The sequence below is a fragment of the Anneissia japonica genome, unplaced genomic scaffold (genome assembly GCF_011630105.1).
Source record: "Anneissia japonica isolate Jap-2015-1 unplaced genomic scaffold, ASM1163010v1 scaffold685_len2926416_cov193, whole genome shotgun sequence".
Taxonomy (NCBI): Eukaryota; Metazoa; Echinodermata; class Crinoidea; order Comatulida; family Comatulidae; genus Anneissia; species Anneissia japonica.
The window spans coordinates 2512586-2540055 of NW_022692922.1; the positions used below are offsets into that span (position 1 = coordinate 2512586).

Below are 27470 nucleotides of genomic sequence, written 5' to 3' on the forward strand. Positions count from 1 at the left end.
ATAAACTTTAAACATATAAACAAATAAATATTGAATGGATACAAAATCAAAAAAGACATCAACTTCAAAAATAAGTTTTTCAATTATACAACTTTTGGTAAGGTTGGAATCATCTGAAAGTAGCAAATTTTGGTAGGGGAACTATTGGAATAGAGATCCACGACATTAGTAAATTTTCTGTAGTATGTGAATCAGGTTAGGCCTTAAGTAATCAAAAATATTAAGTGGTAGTTTCTACACTGAGCCCAACTAAACATAAAGCATGATGTTTATTTTTTTAAGGCCTGGATAGTCAATTAATTCTCTGACATTTACAGTAATTAAAAATCTAAATATTTTAAAATTTTTTATTGGCAAAACAGCCAGTGAACTAACGAGTTGGACAGAATACTGTCAATCGAACAGTCTATTGCAGATAAGAAGAAAATTATATTCAAATTTTAAGTTGTAATATTAAATATTATTATTTAAACTACAGTAGTACAACTATTATATTATCAATTAATGTAGAACCTGCATAATTAATACGTGAAATGATCGATGACACTTCTAAATGCACCTTTATATAATAACTATAAAAACAATAACATGTATTAGATTACTATACAAGTGCGCTCCACGGGGATGCATCACTGCACAATTTTAATTTGTTCTCATTACAAAGATTCCTTGATGTACTGTAGGTTGGTATTCTATTCTACAGTCTATTTTGGGTCACATGATTTTTGGATTTACTTCCTTAATTTTTTTGTACTAAGGCTTCAAATGCATTTGCCACACAAACCATTGAACAGTGTAATCATTCCAAACAGAAACGAAATCCAGGTTTCTCCTACAGCACTATGTTGATGACAACTTCAAAAAAATGAAGTACTATTAACTTATTAACTGGTATCGCTTACCACCATAAATTTGACAAAGATTATGAAAAAAACAACCTTAGGATATAGCTTAATTTTTCGAAAGCAGATATTTAATATGCACAACTATCTCATAATATTTACCCTGAGGGCGTCAAATACAGTAGGAGGGCTTTTAATGATAACAAAAGTAGTTTGTAACATCACAGTATTACAGTACTAGCATATTTTTTGAGTCCGTGGAATCACTTACTAAAATTAATGCTGAGTAATTACCAGTGGTGACTGTGACAATTAATAATCTAGACAGACCTTCCAATCTACAGTAAACAATCATCTGGTCATAATATTTATCAGCAATTAATGTGACGTCCAGAAATGTCACCTCAATCATTTGGTGACAATTTTGGTGGCTGCATTACTGTATCTTTCTACTATACTCTCTACTCTAAATATGAAGATGTTAGGAATGATTTTTGTAAACAGCCTAAATAAAACAAAATACTGTAAAACTTGTTGACAATTTATAAAACAGATACTGCAGATATATATTCAAGAAAAATGTGACAAGACTACAGTATTGCCACTGTGTAATTTCAAGTCATGTTATAAAATATCAGAAAAAATCCTCATTCAAATAAAAATTAAAATAAAAAATCTTGCCAAATTACTGATTCATTATCAGGCGGCGACTTTTACCTCTTTTTTTCTTTTTTTTTTGTTTTTGCGACCCATGTATTAAATAGGCGACACATATTACATACTTGCACAAAACGTACCACAATCAGGGATATAATTTACTGTATAAAAACTACAATCATTTGCCTGCACCTGATGAAGCCAGTATAAATTCATGCTGTTGAAAGGCTGTGCAAATATAAATAATTTAAAATAGTCTATAAAGTGCTCTTTCTTATGTATTAAAACAAAGCATTTCCTTATTACATCCTGATTTCTACACCAGGATATTCCCCTTTTTCATAACTTCCTGCTAATTCATTTTTGCCATTATACTGAATCACTGATCTTTATAGTGTGGTATACAGTTTGCTAAAATGTTTAAGTTATATACTTTTATTTTAAAAACCAAATACTAATAATAGTAGACAGAAAAAAAAACAAAATCTGGTGGTAACTTACGTGTTACATGCAAGTACTGGTTTAAACAAGGCAACTAATTATATTTTTAAAGTTTATACTGTATATTAGATTTAGGCGGTACAGTAGTACAACAGTTTAATAGAAACACTGGAAAGTCTCAGTAAGACAGCATTGGGAGTCAGTAGTTCATAGTACTGTACAAAAGTATCTTTGTAGGATTTAAACCCAGTATCATGACATTAAAGTGGGTACTTGCCCTATAAACCACAGTTTCACTCAAATTCAGTAGAAATATTGTACATTCAGATGAACATGTTTAGGGCACATAGAAAAAATTATTAGATTATCACTCTTTAAAAAAAAATAAGGGAGGGTGGTTGTTTTTTTTTTAATCGGACCAATATATTATTTTGCTTTTGTTTTTATCGATGAAGGAGGGACTGTTTACAATTGGCTAGTAATAGTAAATGTTGCATAAAAATTGGTTTAATTTTATATTTTTTTAAAGAAAATGTATCTAAAGTCACAAAATTGCATTTTCTTATTTTTATGCTGTTGAAATAATTGATGCGGCAAATTTTTTACTTTTTTTTAGATTACTTTCATTTTAGATTAGACCTACACACACACACACACATATATATCTGTCTCTTATACACCACTACGTGATTGTTGAATGAATGAGGTCATTGACTTCAACAATAAGGACAGTTATTAAAAACATGCTGCCTATAATTTGCAGAAAATTAAAGTACTGTATCAAATACAGGGCTCCCTCACTCCAATCAAAGACCACATTGGGGACTGGGGTTTTCATGGTCTTTTACTTTCGTCTAATAAAGATAAAACACATTTGTTAAAAAAAGGGTCCGCAGAAACATTGTCTTTAGTTTTGGAGGTGGCCTTTCTAATTCTATGCATTCTCATCAATGCCTGTTTAGCATCTGGATGAGGGCAGTGACTGTGAGGTGGACCTGTATCTATAAAGTTCTATCAAAATAAAGATTGGAAATGTAATTTTTTCAACTCAGATACAAATGTGCTCCAGAGAATCATTTAGTAACATATTTTCTTTTAAAAAAAAGCATGCAAATAAGCATTGTTTGGCACGGAACTGTACTTTTACCACCCTCATGACCTCTCACAGTGAACACCCCCATAATGAAAAATGAATCCTATTATGATCACAGCTTACTGTATATTGACAGTCACATTGACAAAAGTTATCTAAATACACACATGACTTCCCAATTGTATTGAAATGTGTGCCATTAACCATAATGCTCTGTTAAGTGTAGTCATTTTATAGAGATACAGCAGCACCATGATTTTATTGATTATGCATGAGTAGGCCTTTAAGGGCACATAGTAAAAATTATTAAATTATCACTCTTTTAAAAAAAAAAAGTGATGAGGAAAGGCAGTTTTTTTTTGTTTTTTTTTTAATCGGAACAACAGAATATTGGGCTTATTCGACTGGTTCATTTTGTTGACTACTATTTTTCGTTGAGTATTATTTTTATTTGAATGGTTCATGAAATAGACTTCATTGACAAAACAATTAATGTAAACCAGAGTGAGTTAATCAGCGTTAAGTTATCCATATGACCAAAACAAACATGGCCGATTGGTCAGTTTAACAACATTTGCATTTCAGAAAATAAAAATTATAATATTTACTCACATGATGTCAAAAAATAATTGTAGGCAGAATTCAAAAACTGAATAAAAACTATTTTTTATGAAAACGCATACTGTCACAACCTGAAGCAACCTTGATTACGCAGTGTATCGCGTTAACTATGCAGCCATTTTGTTTTGTCGAGTATTTACCAATTTTTTTATTTGACTGGTTGTCTTCGTTAGTAGGATTTTACCATTGCACAGGTGGGCGTGGTTTAACGAAAAACTACCAGGCGAATACAGCCATTGCTTTTTTTGATTGAGGGAGGACTGCTTTTATTTGGCAAGAATATTGTAAATATTGTATAAGTAAGACATAATTTTATTGTTTTTTTTTAAGAAAATGTATTTCCACTCACGAAATTGCATTGTTTTTTTACGCTGTTGAAATAAATGATGCGTCAAAAAATTTGTTTTTTATTCCCGCATTAATATTTCCCAAATTTTTTTTATGCAGGCTGGAGTGATAATCTAACAATTTTTTTCTATGTGCCCTAAAGTTCCATTGCAGAAATAAGGTTATTCATTTATCTCTTCATAATAAAGTTATGATAAATATGAACTAAATTATAAATACCGCCAACAAAAATATTTTATGTTGCCCAAACTTAAAAATCTAGAACTGACTTAAATTTTTTGGCAAAAAAGAAATATATATATAATTAATATATTTTTCACCAAGGATCTGTTGCATTGCTGCATCAGGTGCATCGAAATACAGTGCTGCCAAGAAGTGTTAGGGTACCTTCACTACCCCAATATGTCTATACAGTATATACTGAAGGGTCAATACACTGCTTAAACAGGCTTACAATTTGAGGGAATTTTTTAGAATCCTCTAGTTGAGTATCAGTTAATAACAATATACCAACGGTGAAAGCACAGTAGTTTTAACACACTTACCTCCACCGTCTCGTTATGTGTTGGCTGCGACATTCCATTACCACAGCACAAGAAACAAGTTACAACGACGATAAACAACATGATTCTCGTTGAGTAGGGCCTCTAAGATCACATAGGAATATTTTTAAACAATATTAAGTAAAACTCCATTCTACAACCTCTTTCGATGCTAACGATTAGTAGACCATAGTGATTTTTTACTTGCTTGGTATCTACCCGGAAATAACACTAAATAAATTCGGAGAGCTACCGCGGTTAGACTTAACTGTTTACATGCGTTTATGCCTGGCTTAACCCGGAAGCCCATTGAGTGGTACCGTAGCAGCGCTCCTGTGACGAATCGCAAACAGGAAATCTCATTGGTCAATAGTTCCTACAGGCCTTTCACTTTCTTGCTTTCAATACAATTGTCTTTAAGTTTACTAATTTAGTGTAACATAATTTGTTCATCCACAACAGTCGCTGTACGGCATTCACTTTTCACCGTTGAATTAGAATTAAATATGTAGGCCTATGTGTTGATTAAATGTTGAACAATATATTTGATATCGTATTTATTCGTTTATTGTTGAGGAATTTTTTCGAGGAAGGCGTTTATTCAAGGGAGGCGTTAATTTATTTGGCTGTAAATTGGGTATTACTCAAATAAACGCCCCTTAATTTTACTTTAAATGTGGGACTACAACACATAACTACCGTCAAAACGTGTTACTGCGTGATCATAAAGACTTATTGATACAGGTTAGCAAAAGCGTACGGTAATTCTACTGGAGTAGAATATTAATAGGATGTGTTGAGAATGATGTTGCTTCCACTAGTTTTATTTAGAGTCATTGACGCCCGGAGAGTCTATTTGAGAGAGGCGTTTATTCAAAGCGGGACGTTTATTCGAATAAATACGGTATTTAAGTTATCATATTCTGAAAATACAAGTAATTTACCAGCCGCTTTCAATTACAGATTAATACATTTTCCTACCGCACAGAGGAGTGGTACTTGATGAATCAATTATGGAGTTCAATGAATATTAGACTTTATTTTTCTAGAAAATTGACCAATTACGGATTTAATCTTTGACCAATCAGGATCTTATCGTCATGTAGTTCCATCATCTATTCCTCAATGTTTGTAACATTCTAACTTGAGAAATCAATGTATGCATGTATAGTCTACGTTGCTATAGAAATTTGTTCATATACTACCTATCTCTAAGGCCATACTACGTTGAAAACACAGGTTCTCGTCTGATCATCGACATTAAGAAATATAGGGGCTCGGTTTGTACCTGGATAGAGACCGCATGGGAATACCTGGTGCTATAGAATTTTGAATTTTTTAAAATTATTCTATGATTTGTAGAATCACAAATTGAGGACTCATCGTATATGTTAAATGTATATAAGTTAACACAAACTGTTAAATTGATTAAGAGCCAATTTTAGAGACCTGAGCCTATGCAAAAATTATATAAACGGTAATATTTTTGCGTCTGTAAATTTTCAGGGAAAGACAATTGTCGTTTTTTAATTGAAAACCTAATGACATATTTAAATAAATGCACAAAGCAATTCAAATGTTGAAATTTATTAATTAAGTGTATTAGCTTAACACTTCATCATTCTTCATCAATTACAGGGATGAGCACTAATGTTAGGATGATCGAAACTATAGTAACCATAATCCGTCTCTTAAATTAATGGTCAGTACGCAAAGACCATCAATTATTCTTTGAAATTTATCATCGTCGTGTCACATACTCATAAATCAAATTAAATTGAATATGTATGACATGCACTGTACAATACATGAATACAATACAAAGGCCTATACGTATATTGACAGGGAACAGTTAAATCTGTCTCTTATACACATCTAGATGTGTATAAGAGACAGCCCCACCCCATTGGAAAGTAAAATAAAAGGGAAAAAAATAGAAAGAAAGAAAAAAATGATCGCACAAAACGCATCAGAGGTTATTTTCGGGTGTCTAGGAAACAAACATTTCGCGGGGAATGCCCCCGGACACCCTAGGGTAGTTTTATCTTGATCGGCCCCACTTTCGGCAACCCTTTTGGCTCCCCCTTTCGAACATCTCTGAATTCGCCCCTGGCTTGTGTCTTCATTGTATTATTTATTCATTCAAACACTGTATACATTGCAGGCCCGTAACTAGGATTTTTTTGGAGGTGGTTCAAATTTGGAAAAAGTGGAGCCTTTTGAAGCACTGACCACATAAATAAGAGTTCCATCTTGAAACTTGTATTAAAAGTTGCTACTGTCCATAAAGATTATTTGATTTTTTTTTTTTAAGCAATCTTCTTTCGAGATTTTTTTTTTTTGCCATCCAAGCGGAGCCAGCTAGCAAACGGCGGGGTTTGTCCGAACCCCCGAACCCCCCCCCCCAGTTACGGGCCTGCGTTGTATTGAAAACCCTGTTTCTCAAAGTATTTCATTACACACAAGGTAATAATACTCTCGATTAAGCGCTGCGGGGCGTATTAGAGAGCGGCGCTTAGCGAAAAGTAAAAAAAAAAAAAAAAGAAAGAAAAAGAAAAAAACGATCGTTAAAACGCCTCTGAGGTTATTTCCGAGCGTCAAGAAAACGCGGGGGCCCCGGATCCGCTAGGGTGGTGATATCTCGATCTTTCCCACTTTCGGACATCTCTGGATCCGCCCCCGACTGTACCTCAAAATGTTTGTCATTCTTCCACTTAGAGGAAGTTTTTATCATTCCTCTCATAGCTGTGCGACCATACGTGTAAGAGCACTTTATAAATGTTAATTAATATTATATAAAAAAAATATTTAAACCAACAATTAAAGATATAAATTCCATCGTAAAATCGTTTTCATTACTGTGAGACCAAATTATTAACTTTCAAAATAACCTATTAACTTTCAAATAACTTCTTTTTTAATATTCCTTTTTTCTTTCTCCTCATCTTATTTGTTTCTTTTTTTCAATTTCTTTCCATTGGTATTTGTTGAAAGTGCATAGAAACCTAGTATTATGCGCTAAAAATGTACACATCTCTAAATTGGCAAGGAAAATATTTTAATCAAATTTTTAGTTGAAATATAATACTTTACCTTATAATATTCAAAACTCAAAAAATACTGAACTTAATTTTATATTTTAAAAAGCACAACTTTAATCAAATGTTGCAATATAAAATATAATTGATTTATATTTCTTTTTATTTGTTAATATATATACATATATTTTCAGTATGTAGATAATAAGCAAACATCAAATAAAATTATAATTGTTTACACTTTTTTTATTTGTTATTCTATATATACATATATGTATTTTCATTCAGTCTGTTTAAGTTTAAACATCGTATTTAGAATGAAAATATGGAAGATTCAACTAGAAAATTATATTTTTTAATACAGTATACAGTAATAGTAAGTATTTATTTATGCCTACATTAGATGTGTGGGCCAGTTTGTGGGAGGTTTTTGCTTGCTTACGTGTGTGTGGCAGTCTACGTCATTTTCTGAGAGACTACCACGAATCGCACAAGACTTGGCAACCCCATGATCAAGGTCTACAATATCAGCAAATCAAGGAGGCTTTTAAAATTTATGGGTGATATTTCCATTCAAGTGAAAGCCTGTTGAACAACCCTGTTATTTAACCAGCATAGAAAGTACAAATGTCGGCCAATATGAAATAATGGTGAAGTCATATCCCATAGTTCTTTTTCAAGCAAAATGGTATTTGAATTACACACCTATTTATGCCAAGCTTTGTTGTAGCAGTGTGTAAGCAGCTGCTACCCAACTTTTTCACAATACTGTATATAATTTTGCAATGCCTTTCCCCCAAATCAATGGTTACAGAATTATAATTAAACTTGCTTGCTGAGATGAGCTAAATGTAGGTTAAACACATCAACTGTTGCATGTAATCTGTGAATAAACTCTTTCAAGCTTCTATCTTTAAAGAAGACTCCATTTTTATCATCCAGGACATCGGAGGCGTTTACTTGATGCACTTCCTGACCTTGATCCCAAATAATTCCAGTCAGTCAATCACATCCTGTAATACTACAGCTTATCAAAGCTGACCTTTACCATAACCATGGAAACAGTTGCTAAGGCGACTATCTGTTTATAATTTTATTTACTTGCCTCAATTTTTGTGTCCAAGGCGTAAACTAGCAAATATGTTACTACCACGGAGTAGCATATTCATTTCTGAAATGGGTAAAAAAATTAACAAAATATAAAATAAAAACATTACTCCTTCCATACATTCAACCACCCATCTTCTGTCTGCTTGCTTTGGTTATGTCTTCTTGCCTGCCTACCTTTCGGTCTGTCAGTCTGTCTGTCTGTTTGCCAGTCTGAGTTGCTATTCATCTGTCTACCAGTGCTAATAACCAGATGGAGATTCTATGGTTCACTTAAACTCCTTTTATGTCCCCTCTGATAAACAAAACCTCCCCTCAACAAATTCATAATTTACATCAGGGGTTATATATTATTATCAGGGGTTACTGTTATTATATATTGCAAAGTGGGCCAAAATTGTTCATTGAATAAAGTTAAAGGGCCAGGGAAAGAGATGTATCCATTTCAAGCTGGACATTTGAAATCTATTGAAAAGGTTCAGAGAAAAGCAACTCGTATGAGCATCCCAAATGAACTCAGATCTGTGTTAAGCTATGAGGAGAGATTAGTTAAATTTAACTTGATCTCTATGAAGGCTAGATACGATTTCATTCTTGTAGCTTTTGTTTGTAAATGCCTTTATCATGTGTATGATTTAAACTGTTTGGAATTTGTTAAGATCAACACTAGACACTCTGATGATTTGCGTTTTAGGCATGCCTTTGCCCGAACCAATGCATTTAAATTCTCTGCTTTCAATTATTTTCCCATTGTATGGGAAACTCTTCCACTTGAAGTACGTGATGCTGCTCTCTTTAACATTAACTTATTTCTCAGAAAGCTAAAAGAACATTTTTACAACTGAGAGAATTTCAGATATGCCTATGCCCAAGTCAAGCTAAAAGTGAACTCTAATTACTTAATTTTCTCTTTTTGGTGTTTGTTGGTTTGTGAAGTGGGGGCAGGGTTTGGGGGTGGGTGTTTTCCTATTTCTGATCAAATTTTTTGTGTACTTTTTTATTTCTTTGTGTGATTGTTTAATATTTATAATAATTATTATGCTGGTAATTGTAATTAAAATTATTGTAGTTATTATTATTGTTGTTATAATAATAATAATAATAAAAATAACAATAATAATATAAGTAATGAACATATTTTAATTGTTAATTATTTTTGTATTTTCACACAAATATATATATATATATATATATATATATATTTATAATGTATTTATACTGCTAGTCCATGTTTCCCCCATTGCTTGGAGAGCCACTCAGACAGTAATTAATTTTACTTTTTGGTAATCCTGCCGGCTCTTGGGGGAAACATGGATTACCTTTTCGAATTTTCTGAATATTTTACTGTATTGTTATGATAAAAAAAAAAAGGCGAAATAAATTAAATGAAATGTAGTTTGGTGTGTGGTGGCGCTTAGCCAGGGGAAGGGTTTGGGAGCAGAGTGTCTCTCCTTCCCAAATTAGAAATTTTAAAAAAATATATAAGCACCTAGACACTCATACAGGGCATCTTAACCTAAGAAAGTTACCTTTGCCGTATATGGAACTACAAACTACAGGCAGCAGAGCTCCGCCATGCTATTGCGCTAGGCCGACTCAAAGAGTATAAATAGATTTCTTTTATTTGCTGTTTGCTGCTACAGTTCTTTCAATTTGATTGATTAAATCGCTAAAATTTGTGGGGGCAATATACACTGTAGGCCTAGTCGGCAAAACAGAATGCAAAATTTAAAAAATTATTGAGGTTACAAATCATAGCCCAAGCCTACAGAAAATATTATTTTCGGCTCATTCTTGCAGGCCGTATAACATGCAATCACAGGCCAGAGATGGCCCACGGGCAGGAAGTTGAGAACCCCTAATTTACATGCTAGAATGCTTCAGCTACAAAGGCTTCAGCTGGCACCCTGGCTCTGATAGGTAAACCCCTTACAGGATCCTGGTTACTGGTCTGCTCCTCTGTGTATATCCAGCCACCTGTCTAATATCTGCCTATCGTGTTGTATGTCTGTCTTTTGTTGTGATGTTTATATTTCTGTCTGAAAGGTGAGTGGATGTGGATTCGATTTGTATGAACTTGCATTTCAGTCATCCAGATGAAACACAAAAAGGAACATCAATAACACTGAACCATAGCAGTTTAACCTACCTTGCATGAAAGATTTAATATAGGAATCTCTCTCAGATTTCTTTGAGTTGAAAATAACAACCAAACTAAATCGTCCCTCTAGTCTTGTAATAAAATATGTCATTGATTGTGTCTGAAACAAAAAAAAAATTGCTGTATATTTTAGCAACATACTTTCCAAGCAATGAAATGTACAGTAAAATTTAAACAGTATAAATAAAACATATTAAACTGTTTGTAGCTTACCTCCCTGACCAAACAACTCTGTGAGTGCCAGGCCACTTAGACACAACATGGACCTATTAATAAGATCTTATTAATAGGTCCACAGACACACCCTTGACCCCTTGCTCTTGTCAGAACCCCCACCTCCCCCTAAGGAATCCTGATTACGGATTTGTCTTACCTTATCAAATGAGTAGATGACTCGGTCCAAGTCAGTAAGTTCATCAGCTTTACTGTTTAGCAACATCACAACCATCGGCCATAATCGAATAGGCTTTTCCTAATCAAGGATTTTTAAAAGATAGGACTGATAATATGGAAGGACTAAATATGACTCAATCTACAAATCATTGGAAATTGCAATATAAGTTTTTTTAATAATGTTTTAATAGTAATATTTTCAACAATTTTATAATGTTTATTCATGCCATTTTAATTTGTATGTATTTCTTTAATCACATCATAATCTAACGAATGTTTCATTATATTTTGATGATATACTGTAAGGAAACATTGCTTATTATGAACATGGGCGCAAATCCTGGGGAAGGGGGCATGTCCCTCCCACATATTTTTGAGTGGGATTGGTCACACCCCCCCCACCCACATTTCAACCGCAATGTAATTTCATAAGTAAAGATGATACCTGAAAGTTGATGAAATGAACTGCATAAATGACCCAGGCTTTAACGAAAAAGGGCTGTACTGCCTAAGTACAGTACTGTACATCCTATATTATTATAGCAAGATACCAGTATCACTTACATCTGAATTACCTATAATACATGACTCGAGTGTGCATGCTTTTGTTATAATTTGAGTAGTATGAGAAAAAGTATAAGATTTTCAGCACACGAAGTAGGTAAAAAAGGGTAAATACATCAAAGACAATTAAGTTTTATTTTCTATGGTACAATACAAATTAATAAGATTTCTATGATAGCCGAAAATCGCTGATAAAAGATCATGGTGATGTTATGATGACTTACTATATAAGAGTGTCATTTGCGGCAAGCTTGAGGTAACATTTCCTAAAATTTTCGCACCTCAGCCTCAACCATGGTGGGGCTGGGGTGGGTGTGGACTCACTGCTTTGAAGTAGGTAAAGTAAAGTAAATACATAAAAAAAAAATGTTTTTAAGTTTTATTTTCTATGGTACATCACACATATTAATTGGATCTCTATGGTTTCCGAATATCGCTGATAAATGATCATAAGAAATTTGTTGGCACTTCATTTTGACTATAACGGTGATGTGGTGATGACAAACTTCGCCATATAAGAGTGTCATTTCCGGCCATCTAGCGTTACTATTTCTTCAAAATTTCGCACCTCAGCCCCAACCATGGTCGGGCTAAGGTGGGTGTGGTCTTATGAAATGTTCCCCCCTCCAACTTTAAAAACAGATCTGCACCCTTGATTATGAAAAGAATCTGGAAACTTTAATATATATTAATGCCTTTGCATATAATAAACAGAATTTATTTCTTTAAATAACATCCACCTCAAAATATACATTCCAAATGGATGAATGACAAGAGGAACACTAGGACAGCTGAGAGCTTAACACAAGATATGGATGCCTTCTGATCCAACTGCTTTATTTTAGGTAAAAAAATATATAAAAAACTGACAAAAAAACTTAAACCTGAAAATATGAAAAAAATAATAGCAGCATGAACAGGAACAAATAAAATCCTCAATCAGAAAACCAAGCAACAAGCATACCTCTGGATAGGAGAAGATTGCAGGGTAGCTGTCAAGGCCGGTGGGCACTTCATGCTGGCTATATGGATGGTGGTACCCATGGCCCTTGAACACTTCTATGGCATTATTTGTATCATATACCACTGATACATTCAATGCATCAGCCTTCTTGGAAAATGCAATTATTCTGCAAGTGAACAAAATTGATAACACCCATTAAGTAAGTAACATGGTACACGATTTAAGGCGGCTTTAACATAATGTATAATGTACTGTAGCTCCAACCCAAACACTAAAACAGCTTCAACATCATTTCTGCCTGTGTCCACTCGTTTACTGTATCTTCTCTCACAAAGTGACCATTGCCACAATGACTCTATAATGGAATAATAATTTCACTCCTGTACCACTTTAGGCCTAACATATATACTGTACTCCCGACCGTATAAGAGGCGGCCTAAAATAGGAAATTACGATTGAAAAACAGGATGTCTTCTTACACACATAAAAATATTTGATTAACATATTTGTCTTATGTGCTGATAGTCTATAACACTTGCTACTACCGAAATAAAGCTACTAACTTTACTTTCACAGGACCACATGGAAACGTCAATGAACAACCTAAAATTTATAGAGGATCTCATATTTAAAGTCTATTTTATAGAATGAATTTGTACGAAAGAAGTGTTATTAATGACTTGATTGTTTTCAACGTTGAATAATTTAGCATGCTTCTCCACTGTGAATATGGATGTAGTTGTGGTTGTAGTTATAGAAAATAATGTCTGTCCAACTTGCACCCCCTCACCCCAAAAAAGGATTGCTCTCTCAGATGACCCCAAATGAAAATGTTTGAAGCACAAATTGATGCTTAATCAGTTAAAAATCACCTCATATCACCTTCATTTGTGAACTAGCAGTCCTAGAACCCCCTCATTTTATCATTAATCCCTTCACTTAAACTTTGCTCACCCGCCCAATCAGCCCCTCCCAATTTCAAGACTCCAAAACATGCTACGGTCTAGTTGAACATATTAATACGGAGACTGCATTAGAAATGTATAAATATTATCATTACAGATACATATGGAAACCTTAAAGTGCCATCCGGATTTCTAGATAATCATCTCATCTTGTCTACATCTCACAGAGGAGATGATCAGATGCGGACATGATGACATCCAGGATCTTGTCATCTGATCATTTCTTCTTAAGTATGTGGACACGATGGGATCCAGGATCTCGCCATCTGATCATCTCTTCTACAAGATGTAGACTTGACGAGATCCAGGATGTTGTCATCTGAACATCTGGGTGGCACTTTCAAGCTTCCATAGATACATACTTAGCCCGATGATCAACCAAAAGGTTTGCTAGATGTCCCTTGAATTCAGACGTAGATAATGCCTGCTTGCTAAGACTATCATGGAAATATAAACTAAACTGAAATAGGAAAACACATGGCAATTTTTAACATTTTTTGTATTTTTAGGTTTGTTGTAAACAGATTACAGTACTGTCATCTCTTATAATTATTCCATGCAATTATCAATATTACTACTTAGGTGAGACTTCTTTTATTCCTTGTTTCGCATACTTATTTGTTTCAAGATCGTCAGAGGAGAGCGGAAAAAAAAAAATATTTTACTTATTTAGCAAATAGTTTTGCCAAAAACATCCAAATGGAGGAGGAAATAAATATAAAATGTTATTGGTGAATGTAAAATAGGAAGGTTAGATGCTTCAAATGTATATAATTAGGAAGAAATATCCATATCTTATCTTTGGATATTTCAAGGCAGCGGAGGGCGCCGTGTAATAAATATAAAGAAAAACTTTCATTTTTTTTCTGAAATTTCCACTTTTTTGTGGCAGCGTGTATGCTAATTGGCACAAAATAAAATTTTATTTTTATTCAAAATCATCAATATTTGCAGTAGGTGGGTTCACTAAACAAGGTATAAATAAAGTCTCCCCTTATACAGATAATGAATGTATTTAATTGTATAGCAAATATAATGGCCTAGTATTTTATCTGAAATAAATAGCTCTTGAATGTTATGAGGAAACAAATCTTAACCTTTGACACTTGAGCTGCTTTGAACCTGGCAAGCCATTGGTAGAGTGGAGGTACCCCTACAGCTTTTGATGGAATCACAACACCCGATTTCTTGCCCTGAGGTATTAACAAGACCGGAAATTGATAAACAAAAATAGGTCACTCTGCTTTTTTATATTTTAGCTTAATCATTAAATGTGATTTTTACTGCATAACTTGAAAATAAATCTTAAACTGTAAATCCAAGAACAACAACATGAACATAAATTCAATATAAATATTAATACTCAAATTAATCTAATATTGAAAATATTACTCATATATAATATCAATCAATCAATAGTTCAATATATAAGGTGTCATTCTAACGGTCATTGTTATTATAATTCATACATTACGTACACTGTATTTCACTAACCTCTTTGAAACGAATGTTGGCCCCAAGATTTTCCAATTTACTATGAACATTGTGTAACTGTAGCAAGGTTGGCAGGAACTGCCAGTCCAGCATGAACTGATGGGCTTTTAGAAGCCCTTGTAAAACCTCTAGCTCTAATGTAAAACGCTGTTTGATTGGGATAAGCAGAGGATGGTGAAAATGGTGACCATGTCTGTTGAATGAAAAAGATATCACTTTCGAAATGTTGCATTCACATTTTCTTATTCTTTTCCACAAACACTGCACAGATATAGCCTAGGCTGACACTAAAAATTTGATCAAAAACTTAGCCAGCAAACCATCTTGCCGTCTTTTGAGATTCGGTTTCCCAAGATATCGTTCTTATTCGTAACTGCCTGATTATAATTAATTCATAAAATACCGTAAAGCAGATTTGTTGTTAACATCGCAAGTTAAGTTCAATATTTAACAAAATACAGTAGGCCTAGGCCTATACATCTCTCAATTCGGAAGACCTAGGGTAGAATTTACCAAACCACCCCCCCCCCCCTCCTCAGCTGTCCCTACGCGACAAGTTCTTCGTCTTCCATTTTGAACAGCTTACTGTATTACATTTTTCTGGCTAAACCCATGAATTGGATGGAGCAGGCTTATTGTGTACCAGAAAATACAAACTGTTTGGAGCTATATGAAAATTTAGACAAAATGTAGAATTTGAATCCAGAATTTGGAATTGAAAGGTCAGCATACTGAACATTAAGATACAGTTACACTTTGCTTTTTTAAAACATAAATTAAGCTTATAACCTCTAGAGCAAAATAAATTTTTACCATATAACAATGTCATATAATGAAGATGTACCTACGTTGCAATGAGACCATCCACTGTGCTGAGAAGTTCACCATAGTCTACATCTGTCCTCTGGTTTCCCATTGGGCAAAGTTTGTCATAGCTGAGAAAATCAATTCACAAGACAATCAATGACTTGGCCAAGCCATGCTCACCAAGGAATTAATTTAAGATTTTATGGGCCACCTTTGCAAAGTTTGTCATAGCTGAGAAAACCAATTCACAAGACAATCAATGACTTGGCCAAGCCATGCTCACCAAGGAATTAATTTAAGATTTAATGGGCCACCTTTGCATACTATTCGCATTTAATTATGTTTTTTAAGCAATTATTTTCATATTGCAATTTAATATAATGTTTTATTAAATTATATTTTTGATTTTAAAATTTTAATTGTTTAAATAAAATCCTACTAAACATCTTTTAAGTTCAAGATACTCATATATTGATAATAATTTTCCGGTACTCACAACTCCACTGTTTCCGTCCGTGCTTCACAGAAATGACGAATCTGATCACATATATGGGCCAGAAGTACTTCAGTCTGTTGAGCCTGCCCCGTTTGGCCAGCCCCACTCTGCTCCATGCTGCCCAAATCAGTCACAAGACTGGAATACGTCAACTTCATTGACTGAGATTAGATGTAAAGATAAATTTGCATTAGAACATGAGCCAATCTGTTGAAAAGTAAATATTAATCACTACGTACAGTATTTTATGTAAAATCCAGGAGGTACAATATTTCATACCTCTTTGTTATAATTAAAAGTACTGTATACTCATTTGCCTGCATAATGTATTGTTGGCTATTATTTTACACTATCAAATTTCATCAAAAAAGCATCACATAAAATTTGATGGAACAATATCATCAAAATACATCAAACCGCCAAAAAAATTGTGATGTATTCTGATGAAACTGAATTATCAAATTCGATTGGTTGGTGTGACTTTTAGTATTTGCTTATTGGTCAAAATGTGTTTTCTAAAAAAACTTGAAAACTTCTTGACAGACGACATAAAAAAAAAGTTGGACATGTTCAAATTTTTTTGATACAATTTGAAAATATGTGATATGATGTCATCATACCCATATATGGGCACATCACATTTTTTTGTCACATAAAATTTGATAGTGTAGACGGCACTTTAGGATGCAATGGGTATTTTCTAAAAGTTTTGCAAAATAGTTTAAAATTAAGGAATCTGAGGTACAATTTTGGGTGTCACCATATGTAAATACATACCTCCTTTTTACCAAACCACTTTGGACTTAAATAGGTGAGTGATGCATAATTCTTTTCAGCTACTGCAAGCCGTGATAGCATGCCAAGTGTGTTCACCCAAAACCAAGAAGCTGAACCAGATGCACTTCTCATTGCTTCTCTTTCCTTTTCCTGATGGAAAAAATTACACGGGCCTTAAATACAGATAAGAAAGATTGACATCATGATACAATACAAGTGATTAAAAATGAACCAGAACTAGGGTAGGCCAGAACTAGGGTAGGCCACCTAGTCCTAGGCCCTAGGTCTAGGTGGCCTCCCTCGCACAACCTTATTATAATATGCTAACTCCTACATGATTGAGTGAATGATGCTCCAATCAATAGTGAAGTGTGTATTTTATTTTTAGGTGTGTATTTTAAGGTTCATTAAATATGCAAATATTCCATAGGCTAGGCCTAGGCCTAGGCCTACAGTTAAAAAGCCCGAGGGCTAACACCACTATTTTAGGAGCCTGCCTAGAGTCACCTAGCCTAGGCCTAGGCCTGAGTGAGGGGCCGTGGAAAGATTTTCTTGACCCTCTTACCGCTTGTTCTTTTGCTCGGTCATAATTGTACTGTCCAAGTGCCAAAAAGTACACCTCAAGGATAGACTGCTCGGGTATGCTTGTCAACTGTGCATTAGAATTTGCCATCTTAAGTTGCATTTGGGATGGACAATTTACAATTTACACGCTGCTACCATGTATTGTTTTTTTTTTTGTTTTTTTTGTTTTGTTATAATTTAAACGACCAAACGCACTGAATACGTTGAAAGATACTCTAAAACGTCATAATCACACGCGAGGAAAATCACAACAAATACAGGAATCACTCTTAATTTTGTCTTAATTTTTTGCCTACTACAGTATTGAAATATTTCATGAAATACTACAATATAATCACATTTATTTTAGATTAGATAATTATTGCGTTTTTGTGCATGAGGAAATTAGTGGCAAAGTAGTGTTTAATAATTCCCTCAATGCTGAATGCAACTGTGGTCTTAAACCTTAATTGGTAGACCAACCACGTATAAGAGCGGGTTCGAATCCCATTGAAACAATGCCTTTTTGCAAATCGGTACCCCTAGGAATTAATAGATTAACTTGGTACGTATGTTTGAGTATACAATATATTTTTACTGAAGCTACGCAATGATGATTAAGAAAAATATTTAAACAAATTAAAACGCAAAAATAAAATGCTAATTGGATAATTTTTTTTAAATTACAGTGTCAATACCTTTTATGAACGGAGACCCAAACAAACAAAATAAATAAATAAATGAAGTAATACATCTTATCTTTCAAGTATGTAAAGATAAAAAGACAGGAGGCTTATCAACTTAGAGTTAATGCTAGTTTAAACAGGGAACAGTGATTAAATTACTTTACAAAATAGACATACTTCTTAAACACTTAAGATTTAAAGAGTTCTAAAACACGATGATTAAATAGTATTCATAACGGGATTCATAATTAAACAGATGTATATTAAAACGAATGCATTTTCATCCATAATCGCGATGTCGGCCTACCGACCGGCCTATCAAATTTTATTTAATAAAAAAAACCTTTTGTATTATGTTTATGTTTCATTTTAGATTTAAAAAAAATATTTGTATGACAATGTCATTTTCATATTATTAGTTTAAAGAGCTTAAATCATGCAAGCAACTGTATACAAATTTATTTATGAATGAAAGATAGGTCTATTGGAATTGTAATACAGTCTGTATTGTGAGTGAACGTCGTAACAGAATTCTTGGTGACGCGTTAGGTTGTATGTACACTCAAGTTGAAGCCTGAACACTGAGGTAGCGGCGAAGCGCTGCACACGCTGGCGTCGAGTTTAAGAGAGACTTTCGATCGCCGATGCTTGTCGTTGTATCGTAGTAGTTTGAGAAGAAACGATGGACATAAAAAGAAAGGCTGCTGAAATGGCTTTGATGCCAACAAAAAGAAGAAAAAACGAACTTGTTGCTGCCACTGATCAGCATAGACAGTTAATGGAATCGGTATGCTTTATTATGGTTATTTATTTAGGACCGACCGTACCGGGGAGGGTGGCATGAGGATATAGATCTAGGCCTAGCCTAGGCCATTGGCCGACTAGTAGGCCTAGGCCTAGGCAGGCCTAGCCTTGGCCTTTAGCCTAGGCTCGAGTCCGAGGTTCTTTGTATGTACAAAGTAGGCCTAGACGCGGCCTGGGCGTTTAGTCGTTAGGCTGCCTATCCTTAGGTCGAGAGATCGATTCGGTTTAGCCGGCTGGATGATGTTGTACTTAGCCTATTACAATAATATTAGGATTAAATTCTAGGCCTAAATTTTGTGCAGGATATGTGTAGGCCTTCCTAGGCGCAAGCCTAGGCTAGCCTAGCCCTAGGCTATCTATGCCAGACTGTATAGTAGAAGGCCTGCACGGGGAATTATATACTCCACACAAAAATTTGGCCTAGAAATCCGTCCGTGCATTTATTAGGAAGATTGCCGTAAATTGTTTTATTTTTACCAAATCATAATATGTAGACCAATGCAATTATGCAGCAATTACGATTCCGCGCACCTATTTTCCTAGCAATTTTTCGTGCCAACTTGAGCTGATTTTTTAGATATCCTCCACGCAATTAAAAAACTTTGTTACAGTATGGGGCCTATGCCTAGCGCTGTCCATATTTATTTTTTACAGACGGTATGTGGTGCATGTGCTGATTGGCAGAGGTTCTACAGTAGGCAGTGGTTTAGATAAAAAATATTTAATAAAAAGCCAATCATCCAAATCATATTATAATGAAAGTATTTTTAGTTGCAGCGTAATACATTGGTTACAAACAAGCGATAGGTCAAGGCCTATTTTTTGGCAAAAATCTGCACGGAAATTGGCCCTTATTTTCCGAAATGCGCTGACAGATTGCTAGGCCTAATTGATGTATTTCCCGTGCAAGTCTTACTTAACAGTCTGGAAAGGATATATTTCATTTTCTGATGAAGTTTCAAATAGCCAAATACAGACAAAACATCGCATGAAATCAGTTTATTTCTATTGGCAAAAAGAAAAAGACAACAAAAAACAGACAGCAAACTTGAAACTTGAAGATGTACATCAATTTGCACAAAATATTGTATAACAACTGGTTTAATTTTGTTGTTTTTTTTTTAAAGAAAATCTATTTCTAGTCACAAAATTGCATTGTTTTTTTATGCTGTTGAAATAAATGTTGCTGCAAAAATTTAATTTTTTTTTTCATTCCTGCATCAATATTTCCCAAATGTTTGATGCAGGTGGGAGATTTAATCTAACAATTAAATTCTATGTGCCCTAAGTCAGGTCAGCCGTCCAAGTTTACTCTATACAGAATCTCTCACCTTTATATACTCTATTTATTTCTAATCACATTGAAGCACAGTTTAACTTTCTTCGTATGAACTGTAGGGTCCACCAAGGACATCAAGTATGTTAGCTCCAATCATGTTACTCACTGGACACGAAGGAGAGGTTTACACTGGAAAATTTCATCCTGATGGTCAGAGTATGGCCACCGCTGGGTTTGACAGACTAATCTGTGAGTATACAGTAGAGAAGTGTACCAATATGTTTCATGTTAAACCCAACTCACAGAACACAGCCCGACGTGATTTGTTGTCGCGTTGGGTCTGTGTGGGTTAAAGACTGGCGCAATAGGACAGTCGCATCATAGAATATTAACTTGTCTAATATTCTCACGCCAACCTAAACACTGTTTTTGACTATAAATCTTTACTGCGTTGTACGACAGTGACTGATTTAGTTCTTTAGGCTTCTACTCGCCTTTTGATTTACTGATGAAGAAATACCTCATTTATTGGGTATTTCTTTTGATTCTAGATATGTGGAATGTTTATGGAGAATGTGACAACTATGCAGTATTGAAGGGTCATCAAGGGGCAATTATGGATCTACAGTACAACACAGATGGAAGGTTGGTTTTGTCCATTATAAATATTATTTAATTGAATTGTTAGCATTTTACATAACTCATTAGTTTCAATTATTTTTTGCTTCTCTCATATTCATGTACAAAATGTAAATTGCATTTCTTTTTTTATGACTCAGGTTATAAATACAAATGAAGCTTGCCATCCAAAAACCAGCATACTGTTGTTAATGTTAAACTGAGTAATTAGCATAAGAATGTGTCAGTATTGTAGACTTTACATTTTTGCTCATAACTTTAGCAACAGTAATACCCTTTTCAGACAGACCTGCAAAACGGTATTAATACCGTATTACTCGAATGCCGGCGTTCTATGTGAAAGGGTAAATACGCCTAAACGCCGGCTTCAGTTAGACCTCCTCGGGACCTAGTCTCAATACCGTAGCGAGTTTTGTCAACTCGATGTGAAAGGGTACAGGGTTCATTGCCGTCTTACGCACTGAGGCATAACAAATCAGACGGTAACACGAGTACCCATCAACCGCTGTTGCAGTTAACAAAGCCGATGAAATCGCTAGCTGACAGTTCTTTTAGACGCGAAAATCGCCTGCACCTAGCTGCTCAAGATTCAAGCCGGCCTCGCCTTAAACGCTTCCTAAATTCTTTCTTCCCTTGAACGAAACGCATTAGAAACATTCTGTTTCTCAATTTATATGTATTGCAAACATAGCAAGCATTAAAGAACATTGCAAAGCAGCAGTTTTATGACTTCATCCCCAGCCATATTGGATTAATGGAGTAAACAAAAACTTGCGCGCTCTTTGTTAACAAGCACCACAGACATCAAATACAGTACTCCTTTCGACGAGAACCCTTTCAGACAGGATACGGTATTATTACCGTATTTTAACTAGCTGTGTGAAAGGGTCTGCGCTGGCAATAACGGCGGCGTGATTAGGGTATTATTGCGGTATTTTCTGTCTGAAAGGGGCTTAAGACATTCCAGTAAATGACCCATCATTTTAAAGCTTGTAATGTGGAGAATATGAATATATTAAAAATTCAATTTTTTTGTATTAGTCACTGATGCTGGATTTGGCATGGCAAGTCTGAAATATTTTATTACAGCCTTACATTTTTCACTGTACAATTATTGTTAGATAAAAAAAAAACTTGTGCTACCCAAGCCTGATCGGCATCTAGGGTGCGAAACACTTGTTTTATGATATTGAAATAGCCACTTTTTAAATCATATTTAATTAAAATTTGATACCTGACCTTAACCATGAATTTTAGCACTGTTTGTACAATGTTACCATTGAAAGTCCATGGGGTGAGTGACACTGATAGTATGAGGATTATAAAAATAATTATTAATATTTGAGGATTGCTTGTTTTGTTTTATTTTTAGTAATATTCTCACAGCTTCAACAGACAAAACCATTGCATTATGGGACAGTGAAACAGGTGCCAGAATCAAGAGGTTAAAAGGTCACACAGCATTTGTCAATTCCTGCTACCCAGCCAGAAGAGGACCCCAGATGATAGTTAGTGGGGGCGATGATGGTACAATAAGGGTAAGTGGTAAAAATATTTTCATTTCACTGTTATGATCGTAGGTGGTATTGATCAATATTTGGCCTTCAAATTGAATTATCTACAATATCTGAAGCTCATTACTTGTTTGTCGAACAAGAAGTGGTTTGGCGCAGCAAGAACAGCAGCAAGAAGGAGTATAAATGGGTACCTGGTGGTGTTGCCCACTCCTGTTCTGACAGCAGCAACACTTAAGCATATAAAATATTAAAATGATATTTAGTTGTATAGTTGTTGATGACGATTGTCTCTCTTTTTTTCTCTAGTTATGGGACAGTCGTAGGAAGGGAACTATTCAAACATTCCAGAATACATACCAAGTGTTGTCCGTCACATTTAATGACACGAGTGATCAGATTATCTCAGGCGGTATAGACAACGTACTTAAGGTAAACAAAATAATTTCCATTTAAGCTTGTGTTTGATATTTGAAACTACTTAAATTTGTTGTGATTTTTAGTTAGTATACTTAGTGAAGAAAGTATACAAACAATTTAGTAATACTAAAATGCTGTCCTTGCAAATCACAAAACTTATGATAGTGATGATTATGATGATAGTGATAATAATGGAAACAAACACATTCATGGTAGTGGTGATTAGTAAAGGCCTGTTTATACTTCAACGATAACGATAACAAATCCTAAAAAGCGATTGTTCATATAGAAAACAAAAAAAATAAGATAAGTTTTTACACTAGGACGATTCTATAATGATTTATCGTGTATGCAATAACAAATTCTCTTATTTCTTTTGTTTTCTATATGAACAATCGCTTTTTAGTTCCTATGCATGTAATGCAATAGGAACTATTGTAATCACTCTTGCTATTTCCTATGTTTTTTATTGTGTGTAGTGTGTATGTGTGTGTGTAGACATTTATGCAAATGCGCATGCGTCAAAGAAAAGTTTTCCGACATTTTGTTTTACATCGTGATACGGAGATCGATGTGAAGTTTCTGCAGAGTTCAGTCAGGGCTCACGCTAACCGACCGGAATGTCGGCATGGATGAAACTATTTTGGTTTTACAGCAAAAAAATCATCTGCTGTAGGCATAGGTATTTTGAAGAAGACCTAAAATAAAACTAAAATGTTTTAATACCTGTCTCTTATACACATCTAGATGTGTATAAGAGACAGATTATACATTGTCAAGTGTGTTCATTCAAGTTGTATACGTATGAGTAGTCATATGAAGGTACTATATCCCCGACAGTTGGCTGTGCAGCAATGTACCCTTTGAATGCAAACTGAAAACAGGTGAAAATATAAAGGCAGCCGACTGTCGAGTACATAATGACTATCTAGCTTTCCACAAAAACATGAGGCCTAAGCTAGGCCTAGTTCAGTATTACTGCGATGCAAGGGTAGGCCTAGTTAGATCGTTCAATCAATGATATCGTGTTATCGTCTAATATAATGTGTGTAATATTTGCATTAGGGTTTTAATGGTTCCGGGTATGTCTTTACAGTGTGGGCAAAGCCACACTCTTGGATTTGACGCCGATTTAATTTTCAGGCAAGATTTATGAAATTGTTCTTGACAGAGCGAGCATTCAAGAGCATCTTTTTGTACATTAACATTCCCACCAAGCTTACATCCTTTAATGCATAGTATTCTTGATGCAGTAATTTTTGGTGCAGGGTGACATGAGATAGATTGATCAGCATTGCTTAGGTCGTTAACTTGATTCTTTGTTCTATATAATGTTTGATTTAACCCCACTTGAATCTCTCACGGCATGGGGCAATCCTCTAACGCTCAGGTGACCTAGGGTTTTAAAACAAATACCGTATACTCGCGTATAAAGGCCTGTTTACACTTCAACGAAAACGATAACGATAAAAATGCTAAAAAGCGATTGTTCATATAGAAAACAAAAGAAATAAGAGAAGTTTTTGCACTAGGACGATTCTATAATGATTTATCGTGTATGCAATAACAAAATATTTTAACAAATCAAATCAGATGACGTCATAATCATGGACAAACGATAAAATCGTTGCTACTACGATGATTTTAATGTTTTTCCATGATTATGATGTCATCTGAAATGATTTGTCAAAATATGTTGTTATCGCATCATTCTAGTGTAAACACTTCTCTTATTTCTTTTATTTTTTATATGAACAATTGCTTTTTTGCTTTTATATCATTATCGTTGAAGTGTAAACAGGCCTTAAGGCAAGACTTTTTTTATACCTTGTTTGTTGAACCCGCCGCACACCAATAATGATGATTTTAAATAAAAATACAATTTTATTTTTGGCCAATTAGCACACTTGCCACCACGAAAAAATGGAAATTTTAGACAAATATAAAAGTTTTTCTTTAAATTTATTACGCCGCCACTGCCTTGAAATCTCCAAAAATAAGGTATTTCTTCCTAACTATATAAATTTAAAGCATTTAACCATCCCATTACTACACTGATTACATTCAACAATAAAATTTTATTTTTATTTTCTCATCTCTGGATGTTTTTGGCAAAATCTGCTAAGTAAAAAACAAAATTTTTTTTCATTTTTTTTCCACCCTCTGACGATCTTTGAAAAATAAGATTGCTGAACAAGGTATTAAAAAAGTAAAAGTCTCGCCTAATGATTAAGGTGTTGTTGAACATTAGTAATGATAGAGATGAAGAGGCGGATAAGGAATGTGCACAAGAAACATATTCAATTTGTATATTTCCAATGTTTAGTATGTTAGGTTATTTATTTGTTGATCAGGTATGGGATATCAGGAAGAATGATCTAGTTTACAAGTTGTCTGGCCACACGGACACAGTCACAAGTACAGTATTGAGTCCTGATGGATCATACGTTCTTTCAAATTCCATGGATTGCACCGGTAAGTCTCTTCATTTAGGCCCTTTCCACCTGGTACTTGAACAGATAAGACTCTTCCAATCATTGATTATCCTCCCTCTGATGTACTGATATTATATTAAAATTATCTGTTTGTAGTTTTATGTTAGTTCGTTTGATTTTATTTCAATATAGCATTATGTAGTTTGCATTGCATTTTTTTACACAGTCTTTTCAATTGATCCTTTTTTAAAATGTTTATTTGAATAAATTGGTTGTTTTTTTTTATAGTACGTATTTGGGATATCAGACCATATGCACCAAACGAAAGGTGTGTAAAGATCTTCCAGGGAGCACAACACAACTTTGAAAAGGTAAATAGTATTAGCAACACTTTTACTTGCAGTGTCAGAATAGAATACAATTTTTGTTTTTAAACTATATACAGTAAAACTTCCATTTTACGAACGTTGATTTTACGAATGGTCATTGCCCCTGATGACTTCATCAGCAACCAATTATTACCGTTTAAAAAAATGTGATTGTGCATGATTTTCAAAGTGATAATGTATATATATTTTTAATATAATCAAGTTTTTTGTATTTATTTATTAATAGTTAGATCTTTTCTTCCATTTCCATGTAATAAACCTAACCAGAACAACAAACTACCAACACAAGTGTCGTTGGATTTAACGCATATGTTTACAATGACAAATGAGAGTGTTGGGGTCAGCAATTTATTGACATCGTGAATGCTAGATATGATCGCGAAATGCATGTAAACAACACAATTCAGCGATCTAACAATTAGAAACAACAAGATAGAAAGGTCCATAAAACAGGTGTTTGAATAAGAGTTGAAATAATATTTTGTTAAGTAAGAATGCCAGCGATTAAACAATTTTTTTTTTGTTTTAAGGTAAATTCAGCTAGGTTCTAAATGCGGTAGACCACGCTGCTGCACTGTCGGTTCGTGCTAGGCCTGGCTGCCGGCAGCCTATTGGCGTTCAATGGCAGGGGATAGCTAGGCCTAGGTATTGGAAACAGACATCTGATGTAGTTTACAAATTTTTTAATTTACGAACATCCCTGGGTACCAAGGGGTACGTAAAATGGCTGTCTTAGTGTATATATAGAGAGAGTGAGCCTTCCTGCATATCCTAGAAGTTGACTGATATTCAAGGGTCCTCTTACAGTAAATCACAGGTGGGCAAAGTGCAGCCGGACAGTGATTTTTTTGCGGCCTGCGAAAACGAATTAAAGCCCTATGTGTGCGGCCCGCCAACCATCATTAGCAGTGGTGGACTGTCAATTCGAGCAAGGTATGCAGTGCATACCCTGGCTAAATTTAGGAAAAAATTATTGTACAGATTCTCAGCTTTATTTAGCATTTCTTAGCACACAATCTTCTGTACAAAACCTTAATTTTTCAAGTGGATTCATTGGAATAGCAAAGATTTTTTATTTTTTGGCCTACTTTGGTATCTAGGATAAGTCACACTCGGGCCTATCTTATCGTACTCTTAGCTGCTTAGAATTTCCGCATGGCTGGTTTTCAATATCAGCCAATAGTACAGTCAGTGAGGCAATGGAAGTGAGAGCATACCCTGCAATGCTTAATGTTGCTATTGTGACAACTGTCTGGTGGCATTAGAATAGCTAATTTAACACTAAAATGGAAGCACTGCTTCCAAGTGTATGTGCATATGCTCTTCTTACTGCATCTCTCTACAATAGCCTGATCGCTGGACCTCCACTGCGGGTAATTAGTATTGCCAGACATTCTATAATCTCAAGGAATAAAGTTAAAACATATAAA

The 27470-nt window shown here is 34.4% G+C and overlaps 3 protein-coding genes across 4 annotated transcripts in view; 1 reads left to right on the top strand and 2 right to left on the bottom strand.

Annotated features, from left to right (window-relative positions):
• LOC117100482 overlaps positions 1–4823 on the bottom strand; it is an 11945-nt gene extending 7122 nt beyond the window's left edge. Inside the window, exon 1 of the mRNA XM_033240184.1 lies at positions 4548–4823. Coding sequence (XP_033096075.1) covers positions 4548–4628 — 81 coding nt within the window. The 5' untranslated portion in view covers positions 4629–4823. The remainder of the gene's footprint in view (positions 1–4547) is intronic.
• Positions 4824–7438: 2615 nt separating this feature from the next.
• On the bottom strand, positions 7439–18099 carry LOC117100533 (KICSTOR complex protein C12orf66 homolog). Its single transcript, XM_033240295.1, has 11 exons — positions 17876–18099; positions 17311–17460; positions 16534–16694; positions 16079–16165; positions 15231–15423; positions 14834–14929; positions 14099–14196; positions 12772–12937; positions 11224–11322; positions 10839–10950; positions 7439–8753 (listed from the first exon to the last, which is right to left on the bottom strand). The coding sequence occupies exons 1-11, from the start codon at positions 17993–17995 to the stop codon at positions 8689–8691; spliced, it is 1347 nt and encodes a 448-aa protein (XP_033096186.1). The 5' UTR covers positions 17996–18099; the 3' UTR covers positions 7439–8688.
• A 1061-nt stretch (positions 18100–19160) lies between these two features.
• Positions 19161–27470, top strand: part of LOC117100534 (U5 small nuclear ribonucleoprotein 40 kDa protein-like) — a 13368-nt gene continuing 5058 nt past the window's right edge. Inside the window, exons 1-7 of one of the 2 annotated variants that reach the window (XM_033240296.1) lie at positions 19162–19347; positions 20763–20892; positions 21195–21288; positions 22655–22820; positions 23106–23228; positions 25571–25691; positions 25940–26022. In XM_033240296.1, coding sequence (XP_033096187.1) covers positions 19243–19347; positions 20763–20892; positions 21195–21288; positions 22655–22820; positions 23106–23228; positions 25571–25691; positions 25940–26022 — 822 coding nt within the window. In that variant the 5' untranslated portion in view covers positions 19162–19242. Of the gene's footprint in view, positions 19348–20762; positions 20893–21194; positions 21289–22654; positions 22821–23105; positions 23229–25570; positions 25692–25939; positions 26023–27470 lie in introns of both variants that reach the window. The other variant, XM_033240297.1, reaches the window with a different exon arrangement.

What these genes read in the sequence shown, in the direction of transcription:
- LOC117100533 (XM_033240295.1), bottom strand. Translation starts at nt 17,995, where the DNA reads ATGCAACTTAAGATGGCAAATTCTAATGCACAGTTGACAAGCATACCC. An exon ending in AAGCAGCTCAAGTGTCAAAG is followed by an intron (nt 14,197 to 14,833) that starts GTTAAGATTTGT and finishes TTCCTATTTCAG; the next exon opens with TTTAGTTTATATTTCCATGA. An exon ending in TATTAAATCTTTCATGCAAG is followed by an intron (nt 8,754 to 10,838) that starts GTAGGTTAAACT and finishes TACCCATTTCAG; the next exon opens with AAATGAATATGCTACTCCGT.